At 40.5% G+C, this 13,321-nt stretch overlaps 2 protein-coding genes across 3 annotated transcripts; both read right to left on the reverse strand.

Annotated features, from left to right (window-relative positions):
* Nucleotides 1-144: 144 nt before the first annotated feature.
* spmap2 (sperm microtubule associated protein 2) lies at nucleotides 145-5,153 on the reverse strand. Of its 2 annotated transcripts, none has more exons than XM_071498721.1 (7): nucleotides 5,015-5,153; nucleotides 3,778-3,853; nucleotides 3,609-3,670; nucleotides 3,465-3,522; nucleotides 2,416-2,542; nucleotides 1,571-1,730; nucleotides 145-1,093 (listed from the first exon to the last, which is right to left on the reverse strand). In XM_071498721.1, the coding sequence occupies exons 2-7, from the start codon at nucleotides 3,837-3,839 to the stop codon at nucleotides 852-854; spliced, it is 711 nt and encodes a 236-aa protein (XP_071354822.1). In that variant the 5' UTR covers nucleotides 3,840-3,853; nucleotides 5,015-5,153; the 3' UTR covers nucleotides 145-851. The 2 variants fall into 2 exon arrangements, with proteins under 2 accessions (XP_071354822.1, XP_071354823.1); XM_071498722.1 differs by having other exon boundaries at nucleotides 5,042-5,082.
* Nucleotides 5,154-5,894: 741 nt separating this feature from the next.
* Nucleotides 5,895-13,312, reverse strand: LOC139632898 (SH2 domain-containing adapter protein F-like). Its single transcript, XM_071498168.1, has 8 exons — nucleotides 12,880-13,312; nucleotides 11,721-11,970; nucleotides 11,415-11,516; nucleotides 11,071-11,233; nucleotides 10,518-10,775; nucleotides 10,246-10,420; nucleotides 9,047-9,166; nucleotides 5,895-7,321 (listed from the first exon to the last, which is right to left on the reverse strand). The coding sequence occupies exons 2-8, from the start codon at nucleotides 11,964-11,966 to the stop codon at nucleotides 7,135-7,137; spliced, it is 1,251 nt and encodes a 416-aa protein (XP_071354269.1). The 5' UTR covers nucleotides 11,967-11,970; nucleotides 12,880-13,312; the 3' UTR covers nucleotides 5,895-7,134.
* Nucleotides 13,313-13,321: the final 9 nt, after the last annotated feature.

A 13,321-nucleotide genomic window follows, 5' to 3' on the forward strand; every position in this document is an offset into this window, starting at 1 on the left:
CTTTCTTCCGATGTCTCATGTTTGATTTCACTTTTACTGACATTTACACAATAAAAAAAAAAAGGAAGCCTTCTGCACACAGTTACACAGAAAATGTCAAATGACGGTTTAATTCTGGATTCAAGGGTCAATTAAAAACAACAACAACAACAAAAATAACACCTGATACAGTCGTCTTCCCCTTGTTTCATTTGTTTATTTTTTTAAGTAGTGTTCATATTTCAGCATTTCACTGTAGAGCTGACTTCCTGTCTGTCTGCCTGATGTTAACAATAACTAAGGAAAACAATTAAAAACTGAAGCATGTGGATACAGGATGTGTGCTGCAGGGTGTCTCAAAGCAATTTCAGCTGCAGTCAAGAATATCTCCCTGGCTGTTTGTTTTATTCCATGATCTAACTATGACGTTCTTCAAATCAGGCAAGTCCCCTTGTTCATTATTACTAATGGCGCACATGAGCCTAATGGTAGCTATTAAAAATACATTATACCCTTAAACAAGTGTGGGTAACATGTTCGTGAGGGCAACTGGCAGCTTTTGATTGATAACTCAACACCACTGCCACTCTCATGTCTTGACAAGCTGAACTTTGTAAAGTACACTAAAGCATCGAAGTGTTGCTCTTCATCCCGCAGAAACTGTAGTTTTCAGTGGTTTCCAGTGAATCCAGGGTGACAAGTAAACAAGATCATATACAATAGGGTGCTGCTGTACATTCACATTGCAGCAAATAAAAGGCCTTTGTCATCACTTTACATGGAAAAAAACTTTATCACAGTAACACTCTCGGATGAGGAAAAAGAGAACAATCAACACTTCTCTGGGGACCGGACATATGGTGTCATCCCTCCTACTTTGAGCTACACTTGCGAGGCAGAGGCAAACAGAGTTGCTGTATCCGAGAAGAGGGGCTGGCAGAGCGAGCTGCCTGACTGACGACGTATGGGTCGTATCCCTCGAACAGAGCCTTCCTCTCTTTAGGGGTAGACAGCTCAAGCAGTCTCTGGCTGGCTACAAAGCTTCTCGCTGCTCTGGAGACAGGCCAGCACACTGAGCGCGCTGCTTCGAACTTGGGGTGATGGTGCTTTGGGGCTGTGAAGAAAAAGGAATCAAACTGAGGTCAAACAGCAAAATAAAAGTGTGGTGATGCCAGGCTAAAAAAGAATGAAAAGAATAGTTAAACATTTTGGAAAGAGTTAGATGCCAAGAGTTAAATCAGAAGATCAATAGCTAGGAGACTGTCAGCCTAGCTTAGCATTCATGACTGGAAAGAGGGGGAAACAGCTAGCCTTCAGGTTTTGTTTGGATTAGAAGAACAAGATATAACGTACTAATTACTGAGCTTCAGAGCTGCTGGAAGGCAGATTTTGTTACTTCAGAGGCAGGCTAGCTGTTTCCAGCCTTTCATATTTAACATTGACAGGAGCGTGGTGATGCTTTTCTGATCTAAATCTCTGCAAGAAAGCAAATAAGTGTATTTTCCAACAACTTAAACTATTGCTTTAGAAATGCTGAGATATGGAGCAAAAACATGATCAGAAACATTGCAGTATGGACAGACAAACTTACTAGAAAGTAGCTCTATGTGTGCTGACGCTTTGCAGGGCAAGTGGGTCATGGGTACAGGTTTTGATTTGTGGCCAGAGCCCCCCAGAACCTGCCTTCTCTTTGGCAGGGCAAGCTGACAAATCCGTGAAGTGGCGACTGCTGTCTGCGTCGCTCTGCTCAACTACAATCACATTTTCGAACAAATGAGATTGTTTTTGATACAAAAAAAAGGGCACAATATCAGACATGAGCTCTTAGGACTCAATCAAACAAATGAAACTTTGATTCATTCCACTCAGTCTTATCCACACCACAGAGCATAACACGCCAAGCAGGACACCGAAATAGTTTAGCCAGAGGGCTAAATTTGCCATTCCTAGAGCCCTCCACCATTATGGCTGCAGTCTTGTTGGACTGTGGGAAGTTACGTACATATTCAGGGCAGTTTCAAGAAAGTTACACAAATTTTCAGAGTTAATCATACTTTAGTAAGGTGCAACTAGTTTGTTACTCATATATTCCACGTGTTAATTCAAAAATAAAAAGATAATGTATCCTTAAACTTGCTTCAAAGTTGAATTTTGACCTCATGATTTCATTCAGACATATCAGAAAATTATATCAAAAACATTTAAGATGCATGTTTATTGCTAAAGGGACATGTGCAAAACCAACATCACCAAGCTTGAAGATAACATAACAGCTGTTATCACTTGTGCTTTCAGGACAATACAAAAAAAAGAAACTACAGAGGGCACACTGGGGCCTTACTAACACAGCTGGCTGTGGAGTTTTAAACACCTTGTGGCAGCTTGTGATCTACCACATACACAGCACTTTCTCAGGAAACGGCGTGTGTTACTCACAGGGGCCGGCAGCGGGCGGTCTGGCTGCCAGCCAGCCGCAGGAACCTGAGGTTGAGCCAGGCTACACAGCCGCTCAGAGGGTTCGGCCCTCAGAGCCCATCCACTCACCTCCCATCCGGGAGAAAGTCTGCGGAAAGACAGAGAAAAGGTAGAGCAGGAGGTAGAGGAGAAGAAAGGATGAGGAGAGGAAGAGGGCAAATGAAAGCATGATCAAAGGAAACAGGAAGGAAGGGAGGCAGGGTGGCAGATAAGAGCAAAAGACACAAGAAAACAGCAAAGAGATGATTATCTAGTAAGATCTTAAAGGTGCCCTGTGTGTCACTCAAAATATCAAAACACATTGTGTTTACTCCTTGAGGTCTAAAAAACATGTTGAATGTATTTCCTTCCTCATAAAAACACCTGCAAAGCTGATTTCAGAGAAATATTTGAAATGCCACTCTGTTTACATTCATGTTTTGCCAGCTTGGGGTCCCATACATAAAAACACCGCTTCAGATTGCTACTAGTGGTGAAAAACTCCACAGGGTACCTTTAATGAGATGACAATTTTATCGAATTCTATGATAAAACTTTTGTTTAGGTTACTGATTCTGATGTATCGACAAAATACAACATATTAGGCTTTGTCTGGAATAGAACCATGGAAATGTCTGAAATTCAGTGTCTGACTTCAAAAATGTTTCGCATATTTGCATATAAAAGCCAGTATTCAAATAATGGCCAGGCTTGTGGCTAGCACAAACAAATTAAATGTGAATGTGATGTTCTTGGTAGCTTAATACTGGGCAAAAAAGGCAACGTGGTACATCTGACGTGACTCTGTCTGTAGTGATGGAATTAATGCTGCGGGAATGGATATTACACTCAAGATAGGAGAGCACGGGATAAAGAGGAAAATTGAATCACTTACAGTGTATATTATCGACACATTTTTTTCAAAGAGGACAAGGCAAGAAGTATAAGACACCCAAAAAAGAAACCACACATACATTAGCATTTAGCCATCAGCATTATTCTGCATTAGTAACGGTAGAACTTGTATTTACGTGATTTGAGTGTGGAGCTTTTTACTTTTACACAGCTCCGACCAGCGAGGGGTTAACTCTGTGAAGAAAAACAAGGACGGATAGTGTCACAAAAAAAGCAGCTGAGGGATGTGAATAAAGGAAAAATGAGAGAGTGTGATGTACCAATTTTAGTGGTGGGTCCAGTCTTCTCAGGTGGCAGCTCATCCAGCCAGTAAACAGAGCGACTGCACAACAGGAAAGAGGCCTCATCAGAGAAAGAGGACAATAGATAGACACAGACAGAGAGGAGGAGGAGGAGGAGGAGGAGGAGGAGGGGGTCAGGCAGGCCTACCGGTCCGGATATCTGAGCCGGTTGGGTTTGGGTTGAGCAAGCTTATGCGTCCGAGTTGCCATGGAAACAATTGGCACTGTGGGGGAAACAGAGCGCATTGCAGCTGAAACGATCCCATTATAAAACATCACTAATTACAGTGCCATTAACCTTCACAGGCACGACTGAACAAAAATGTTTTGTTTCACGCATTCAGTGAGAAATTTACAAGTACATATCTGTGGACATTGTGGGTTACAATGTAACAAAAGAGAATATAACGGTTGCTATTCAAGTTAGAAGATAAACAAGTAGTTGATTAATCGATTAAGTGATTGGCAGAAAATAATCGATTTAAGTAATCCGCCTCTCAGAAAATGTGTTTTGCTTATTGTTACTTCACTTGGATGTTTTGCCTTTATTGTGCAGAATGATTTATACATGCATGTGAAGACTTTGACACCAAGGCTGTTTTCACATGTATTTGCTGAAGGGGTGAAAGTTTCTCGGTGCACACACTGAGCCTGGGTTTAAGGCGTGTGCATACAAGCATGACCTGTGGTGAGACCACTAGTTTGGAAGCTAATCATGAGTCCAATTTGCTAATGTGATGTGAAAACTTGGCGCACATTCACGGAGACTGAACTTTTCAGTGAAGTAGGAAACATCTTGTGTCAAGTTACAGCATGTATTTGCATAATTGTGGATTAGTAGAAGTCATTTTTAAATCATTTTCAAGTGTGGAAAATCCATATCAGACATAAGTTCTAATTCAAAGCAGGTTATGTTCCTGTGTTTTAAGACATGACTTCAATTATTTAATTCATTTGTCAAGCAAAAATGAAAAACATCAGCTGGTTTCAGGCTCTCAAAATGTTATGGCTTGTTGCGTCTTTTCTTATTTATGTCAATATCAATTTAATATGTTTGGGGTTTGGACTGTTGGGCAGACAAAAAAAAAAAAGCAATTTGAAGAACTCACTTTGGACTCTGGGAAACTTATTTTACTACTTTTCTTTTATAAACATATTAAATAAAGGTATTTATAGTGAGAACATCTGCCTTGATACTGTCTAAAATAGTCCCATGTAGCATACTACACTCCCTTGGAAATACAACGTGTGAGTGGTTTTTTTTTTCCCATCAAAAAAAAAAAAAAAAAAGTTTGGTTTATTCTCTAATTCAGGCTAGTAACATTAACAACCTACAACCAGCTGAACACACAAATACCACAGATAATCGTTTGACTTATCGGTACCTTTGTTGTTAGCTTGACAATGTTTACCTTCTCCTGCACCTGCAGTCGATCTTTGTGACACCTGCCGGTTGCTAAGGTGTCAGATGACGTACACAGTATACCAAAGATCGTCTATGTGCAGAGCGGGTCAAGATGGCCAACTCTCCCACTCCACCGTCATAATATAATACCCTGCAATAAGGTATTTCTTCAGTCAGTCATTTAACCGTAAAAGAAATGAAAACCTCACAGGCCAAGTCTCCTTTTCTGTGTCGGTGTTTTTGCTCCAGAAAAGCTCCAGCTTTGTGTCCAGAAACAGTGGCATAGTGACCTCTCTTCTCTCAGATGGATTCAGATAAAAATGACATTGATTTTGAGATTTTAGATGTTGGTTGAAATGTTCATTCACGCCTCAAGCCTTATTCATCTTATAAAGTGTGGCAGCGTGCACACAGGAAAATGAACTGAATTCTTAAAATCAGGAAAGAAATCAGGTGATCCGAATACAAGTTTTGCAGCAACTGATTCTATCTTTAAATGTGTAAAATGTACTATCAAATAAAAACATTATTTATTACCTCTGTCAAGGTGGTTATGTTTTGAGCCATGTCTGATTGTCAACAGGATTATGCAAAAAATACTGAACCTTGCTTAACACCAAGCTTGGTGGAGAGATGGGGGATTAAGACATGAATGGTGTTGAGACATATGAGTTTGTAATAATCTGGATCTGACAGATGTGTGTAGGATTGTTTGGCCTTGGTACAAGTATGTGCTCTACTGAGTGCCATTCTAGTTACATAATGTTTTCATCTGTGCTATAAAAGAGGGCTGGATGATGCAGGCACGTTAAAGCTTGCAATCCCTAATTAACTCCAAACCACAGAAAATACGCAAGATCAGCAGCTTTCACTTATCTTTAGTTAAATTCAATGTCTTTTTTTTTAACAGTAAAACAAGACATCATTTTAAAAGAACCTTAACTCTTCAATCTGGCACTAAGTTTTTAAGGTGTTATGTGACATTCTTGATGAAACCCCATTGTCAAAACTTTTACACTTAAAATTCACAAATTAACATAGAAAACAAACAAAACAACAACATACAGACAATTTAAAAACAGGCAACACCTTTATTTTAAACAGATATTTAAAACCTTATAAAACAGCACAAAATAACCTACCAAAGCTTCTTTAATAACCATGATCACAAAGCCACAAGCTTTCAATATAATACTGTAGTTACTATTCTCTAAACTAGTATTGCAGGAGACTGTTATTGTGCGAAGTTAAGAAGTCATGTCTGTCACTTTCTGTCTTTCACACATTAACATGACAAACTGAGGAGAACACTGCAGGGCTCGCAGTTACAGCATCATATAACATTCACAGGCCTCTGAAGCACACAGAGAAACCCAGGGCCAACAGACAGCCAGGGTTAAATATGTAGTGTTTGGTTGGTATTGTAACTAACATTAAAGGATAATAACAGTGTTGCTTGTAGTTATAGCACATTTTTACTGCATTTTCTATTGTCTATTTCTAGTTTAACTGTCCACGCAACACCTCTGTTATTTTGTTTGATCTTTGTGTCACATAAAAACATGAAATCCACATAACAATAACTGCAGCCTTGGCTGTAAAAAAACAGCCTGGATTATTGGCACAAGCTTAAGCCAAAAGGAAACACCACTATTATCCTTTAAGTCACCTGGTAGTACAGTCTGTCTCTGCACTATAGTAACAGAGACAAATCTCCATGCAATATTCTGTAAATTCTACCATCTTGAGACATCGCAACACTATAGTTTTTTTCTTTTACCTAAAAGTATTCAGCTATCAATCTTAGTAGCAGTGATCGCTGATTTTCAGGAGTCCGTGGTATTAAAATACAGGAATTTCAGTGACAATACCAGTTCACAGGCATAGGTTCATGAGGCACTGAGCTCTGCTGTTAAGCTGCCAGTGTAGTTACTGGGGTTATGATGAAAAAAGATGGCACTAACCAGTTCAATCTCTTGTGAGTAGTGCAGGTAGAATGGCAGTGAAAAAGGCATGTAGGAAAATGGGGCAGAAATCAGGAATTATTGAGTATATAATGTATTCAGTAGCACCTGGAGGAAGAGTTTGTGTTTGTCAGTGTCAGAGGGTCTGCACTATGACAGGATACAGCAGGGACATGTGCTCAGCGCCTCTGATTGGCAGCTTGTGTGTAGTGTAGTAGTGGATGACTTCAGGAATGGTGGAGAAGGGGGGGCTGTTCTCGCCAAGCACATAACGCCCGTCTGCAGACTGAGTGAACTTCATGTGCATGAAGCCTTTGCAGCTCCTGAGAAAGAGAGGGACGGGACAGGTGAGTCTATGGTTCGATCAAAGCTGGAAGATGAAAGTGCATTTGTGGGAATCGTAAAGCTGTTTCAGACCAAACGTTCACAACAAGACAAAAAATCCTTGGTATCCTGCAGATAAATGTGGCAGTGAGTAACGAATCCCATCTGGAAGAAACATGTTAAACAGCTTTTCTGATATAAGCAGGGTGCGTCATTCGCACACGCTATTCTGGGAATACACAAGAAAATGACTAAAGTGGGGACATCCCGTCCCTCGTAGCCACCACAAATTTGTACGCACGCTCTCTTCCTTATTGTAACAACTATGCTGAGCTCCAAGACACCAGCCTCCACTCAAGTTTCCTGTTTGAATAATCTGTTTCAAACATATAATGAAAAACACTAAAACAACAAACACTAAAAAGAAAGTGATATAATGGGAACTAGACTGGACATGAAGCAGGCAAACCCAGTACTGCTACTGGTCCCTCGTCTTCATCAGTGACACAGATGTGTTGACAAAGTTATTATTTCACTGTTAAAATGCAAACATTCACTTGGTGAAATCATTTCAGTTTATGTGTTCATACTTTCTGAACATATTCAATTTTGATTATTAAGTAATTTCTGCTGCTCAGAGGTTTTTCAACAAAATACATTATCTGAGGCCATATGCATAACTCAGAACAGTTTTATTAGCTTGCAGACGTTGCTTTCTTCCAAGGTGTTAAACTGCTCTTTTTTGAGTCCTCACAAGTGCAATGTTTTGATTTCCATGCATCTTTTATGTTTTTTCATGTTGTTTTTTTTTTACCCAGATAAAAACCTCCTTTACCAGCTGCCAACTTTCATTCCTGCTATAGTTTATAATTTTCATTTTAGCCAATTTTGTATGATTTCATCAGTATTTATATGCTTGGTGGCTACTTGTTAAATGCTACAGGAGATATTAAAGATTGATTAGCTATTATTGTTATTTTTCACTGGTAGCAAAAAAACTAATTCTCAGAACTCTGATAAATGTGGGCCCTGGACTCAAAGTGAATACACCATGATTTTAATAATTCTATTGTAGGTGATCCACTGATCTGATTTTTTTATGACAGTAAAAACTAGACAAATGCAGTGTACTCCTGCACTTAATGATTATTTATTTGAGTTTGTCTGGCTACACACAAGGGATTTCAGTTCAGTTCAGTTTCAAAAGAGTAAAAAAATGTGAGGTTAGGAACTATACCCAGCATGCAGATGATCTAAAAAGCTGCTTTCATGCTGATTTTATTTATACAGGCCGAAAACACTGTTTCAGAGAGAAAGATGGGGGGTGGGAAGGGAAAGAGCAACACAGATAACGTGGGTGGATGGGAAGAAAGTGTATGGAAAAATGGTGAACAATTAAAAGCTGCCTCAGGGCTCAGATCTGAGAATATTCTCTAACCACACAGAGACTGCAACCATACCCAAAGAGGCAAAAAGTGGATCAGATAATTTTAGCAACAGCACAGTACACTAGTTTAGAATTCCCCTTTAAGAGATTGCAATGATATTTCAAATCAAGACAAAATGATGAGAATGTTTTTTGATGCGTCTGTTAAAAATAGACACAAATCCAGCACTAAAATGCTACAACTGGTACAGAGATGAGAAAAGTCTGGATCTGAGTGGCCCAGAATTTGTTGCAAGTGCCCTTTATTCTAAACAAGAGTGTAAAGGGGAGGGTCTACCTGAGTGAGAGCGAGTAGTCGTTGCGGCAGGTCTGGCTGTTCCTCACCAGGTAGGAGCTCTCTTTGCACAGAGTCAGTAGAGTTTCTGCCTCCGAGCGGCTCAGGGCTCCATGGTACCATCTGCGGGTGACCAAGAGGAGACATAGCAGATAATTGGCTATTACCCTGGACTGGCATTTCTTCTCTTCACACCATCCTAACAACACAGTCCCTTTTTATCGCTTCATGTTGCTTCTTTACTCTACATGCCAGGTGTGACCATTTGTGGCTGAAACACACTAGAACCTGTGAGTCGACATGATTGAAGTTACCCTGTGCCGTTTTCCTGTAAAGAAACAAGTGTTATGTTTAAACTCAGTGTTAATCACCAAAACACAACGTCTATAAAGTTAATTTTTTTATAAACATTTTAAAGTGTACAGTGCTAATGGCAGAAGCTGACCTTTACATGGTGGCATTTGAGTCAACACGGAAGTTAAGACTTTGAAGGAATTTCATACAAGATATTAAATGTATTTTATCATAACTAGTGTCTGAATTCCTGAGTTATGGACAAAACCATGTTTTGCAAGATCACAGTGACACTGGCCATCTAGGTGGGTGTTTGTGGCAGATGTAATGAAATTCCCTCCAGGCGTGGAGGGGATTTAGTAAAATAATGAAATCTTTTTATCTTTTTCCTCTATGATGCAAGTTTTTCATCTGAGACTGCTGTCATTGCAAACAGTCAGCTTACTTTCATGTCAATAATGCTTAAAGTCATTTTCTATAGTGATGGAAACAGTTTAATAACCTTTATGAACAGTAAATAAGGGTGGTGGCCTAAATGTTAACTGCCAACACTTTATCTCTACTTTTAAGCAAAACCATGAGGAGTCATTGTAATAAAACAGACTAGAGCCAGGATACACACAGATTTAGATGTTAGAAGAAATAAAACAAATGAGGCACTGCCTTCATAAGAGCAATCCCATAAAAACAAGCCTGATACTTTGGTTTGATCAATATCGCAATAATGTCATTTCCTTTGCACGCTCAAATGTCAACAGGTAAAACCAATAAAATCCAGTGTGTCCCAATGGGGATGAAAAACATCTTGCCACATTTTCTTAGTTTGCACACACAGCCTAGCAAAAAAACCAAAACACACTGGAAAAAAATCAAGACCACCACCATATGGAACACAGATGTCCACTTACACTTGTCTCTCCAGAGGCAGAGATGGATCGACTCTTTCTCCCAGTAAAGGAGGAGTGTCGCCAACCAAACGCAGAGTAGTTGAATCCGCTGTGGTAGATGTGGTGCCTGTCTTGGTGAGTCTGGTCTGCTCTGTCTGTGCTCGTGAGCGCTCTCTCTCTGCACCTTCAAACTGAACTATGGGCGGATAATGATACACAGCGCGTTAGTTTAAAAAAAATGAGTCTAAGACACATTTGGTACAAAAACATTTACATCAAGACAGACAATTTACCTGCTAGAGCTTTGGAGATGTTGTCCTTCTTCCATTCCCACGGCTGGTCGTATTCATCAGCTGGCCTCTCATCATCCTGTGGGAGCCTGCTCTCTCTGCTGTCAATTGGGCTAAGCGCGCCCTCAACCTTTTGAGTTTGCTGTTGTGCTGGTGGAGCAGTTCGGTGGTGGTGACGAGTCCTTTCCTCGTACGGGTTATCATATAATTGGCCGGGGTCTCCACTCCCAGACCTGTTAGCCATCATGCTGTGCTGCAGTTCTTCAAAGAAAAGACACAGAGTAAATGGCTGTCTGTTCCATTTTAAGCCACAAGCAGGAAAACAGTGCAACTGCAACTATCCTGGAAAACATGTGCCCAACAATGAAAATATGCTGCATGAGTGTTTTAGATCCTGTAATCTGTTTTGTTGCATGCAGTGAAATGCCATTCTCATTACAGTACTTTTACAGAACAATAAATGTTCAGAGCACATTATGTTACTGTTTAACTCTTTATAATACCTTTACATTTACAGCACAGCCGACTAGTGAGAGACATAGATCTTATAATAAACCTGAGATGATCCGCTGGGCCTCGAATGGCTCCATGTAGCTGCAGCAGTCTGTAGGGGCAGGTTTGGGTTCCCAGCTTGGTCTGGCTCTTGGGTCTGGACGGGCATCAAATGGGTCAGAATAGTCTGTGTCGGTGTCCGACGCTGCTGGGGCAGAGGGAACCACCTTGGGAGGGAGAGACACAAATGGCATCTAACAATTCAATGGGACAATATGATAGATTTTTTTTTCCCCAGGGGAAGAGCTGGAAATATAACAATTAAATAACAGGTCAGAGAATGAGATGATACAAGGAAAAAAATAAAAGGGCAACTAAAATTAAGCAGAAGACAAAAACAATGCTTACTGGTTCTTCTTGAACAGTCACAGGACTCAAGGGGATCTTACAGCGGCCAAACTCCTGAGAGTCCACTTTAATTAGTCTGTGTTTGGGAGACACAACTTTCACCTGTAACGTAACATATGGAAACAAAACACTTTCAATAATAATGCAATCAACAACTCAATGCTGATCTTCTGAAACATCTGAGCCCTAGCAGAGGTCAATGCAAACTCAATATTTATAATCCAAAAGCAGATTTATCTAGGGCCACATGGTAAAAGGAACACAACTCATTGAAGTCATGCAAATGACTGTGAAAGCCTGTCATACCTCCACACCAGTAGGCAGCACTGAACCAAACGCAGGGAAAGAGGGAAGGCTCACTGTAGCACTACAGGAGCTGAATCCGCCATTCTGGTGCTCTTTATCAGAGTGTTGGTATGGGTCCTCGAAATCTAGCTCTTTCTGAGCTCTGTAAGCCCTCAATATCTCACTCTCACTGTAATCTGGCCTCGGGGGCTGTGGAGGGTCACGCCTGCTGCCAAAGTTCAGGTAGTCCTTCAGCCACTTTGCCATGGATCTGGAGATGATATGTTAAACAGACTGCACTGAATAATTTTGGACAACATACTGTGGACACAACAACAAAAAGCTGCCTAATTAATTTAATTTTTTATTCAATCATAACTTATCAATATTAAAGCCATTTATGGTATATAATGCTAAATATTTACTGTTTCAGCTTCATAAGGGTAAAATAAGACACATTCAAATTGTATACCTCAGGTATAATGGGACTAAGTCAGACAAAGACAGCAATTGGTAACTTGTGACTGCCATTTGTGATCAATTTTGATATTTTAGTCAATAAAATGCCACATTAATCGAGATCCTTAACAGGCAAGGTCTATCAGGACAATCGGAAGGCATAAAGCTAGACTGGCGTCCTATGTAAGCTATAAGCTATTAAGATATATAAGCTAGTTTTCTGAGGTAGTTCACTAGCTTATTGGTACAACTCTACCCGGGAGCTGTAGTCAGTTTGACGTTTTTATTTGCTGACTGAGTTGTTAAATAATCAACAGGTCCAGTGAAAATACCCTCATATGCTCACCTCTGACAACTCTTCCCCTGGGGTAAAGCAGAGAGTGTATTTTTGACAACTACTGCACGGCTAAGCTAACTAAGTGAGCAAATCACAGACAATTGCTAGTTAGCATTAGGGGTAAATCAGTAGGTTTCAATCAATTACTTATTCATACCAGTGAATTAAAGATAACGTTAACTTCCAAATTGTCCATACCTGTCCGTTTGACAGTTCACTAATCTTTCTGTTATGCCATTAACTGATGAAATAGCGTTTCAAGTCATATAAATCGTATAAGTGATTATCACCAATCTGTAAATATGCCAAAGCTAAGTTAGCCAAGTCCAGCTAACGTCGAAGCGTCTTAACCGTTACCCGCTAACGTTACTTCTTAAAGCTCACCCTCTTTCTTTGCATTGACGGTTCCCGGTTCCAGTTATGTACGTCTGGCTACCATCCGGCGTCTCTCTTCAGCGTTATTAGGCCTAATAATAAAACATGATACCCGTGAAATCCGTCCTGCTTTCGAGGCAGGCAGGCAGGCAGGCAGGTCAGTCAGCTAGCGTTAGCCGGACCAGACCAGGGCAGACCGTGGGGCAGACCGTCTCCGACACAACACCGCACTGGCTGACACGGCGGAGCGGCTTAAAGGGGAGTAGTGAGCTATTTGCGGTGGGTCGACATTAAAGCTTCAGATATGTGGTAGGCCCAATGACTGCTGCCAAATCCACCGATGCAAGCCTTTTGTCTCACGCATGCAGTAATGTGAACAATGCCATTATTTGTACACTATCATAACCATGCCCACTGTTGAAGTTACTTTTTTATGGGCTCTTCTCTTACC

This window comes from Trachinotus anak, unplaced genomic scaffold (genome assembly GCF_046630095.1).
Source record: "Trachinotus anak isolate AG129_WGS33_773 ecotype Australia unplaced genomic scaffold, CSIRO_AGI_Tana_v1 ptg000015l, whole genome shotgun sequence".
NCBI classification, from domain to species: domain Eukaryota; kingdom Metazoa; phylum Chordata; class Actinopteri; order Carangiformes; family Carangidae; genus Trachinotus; species Trachinotus anak.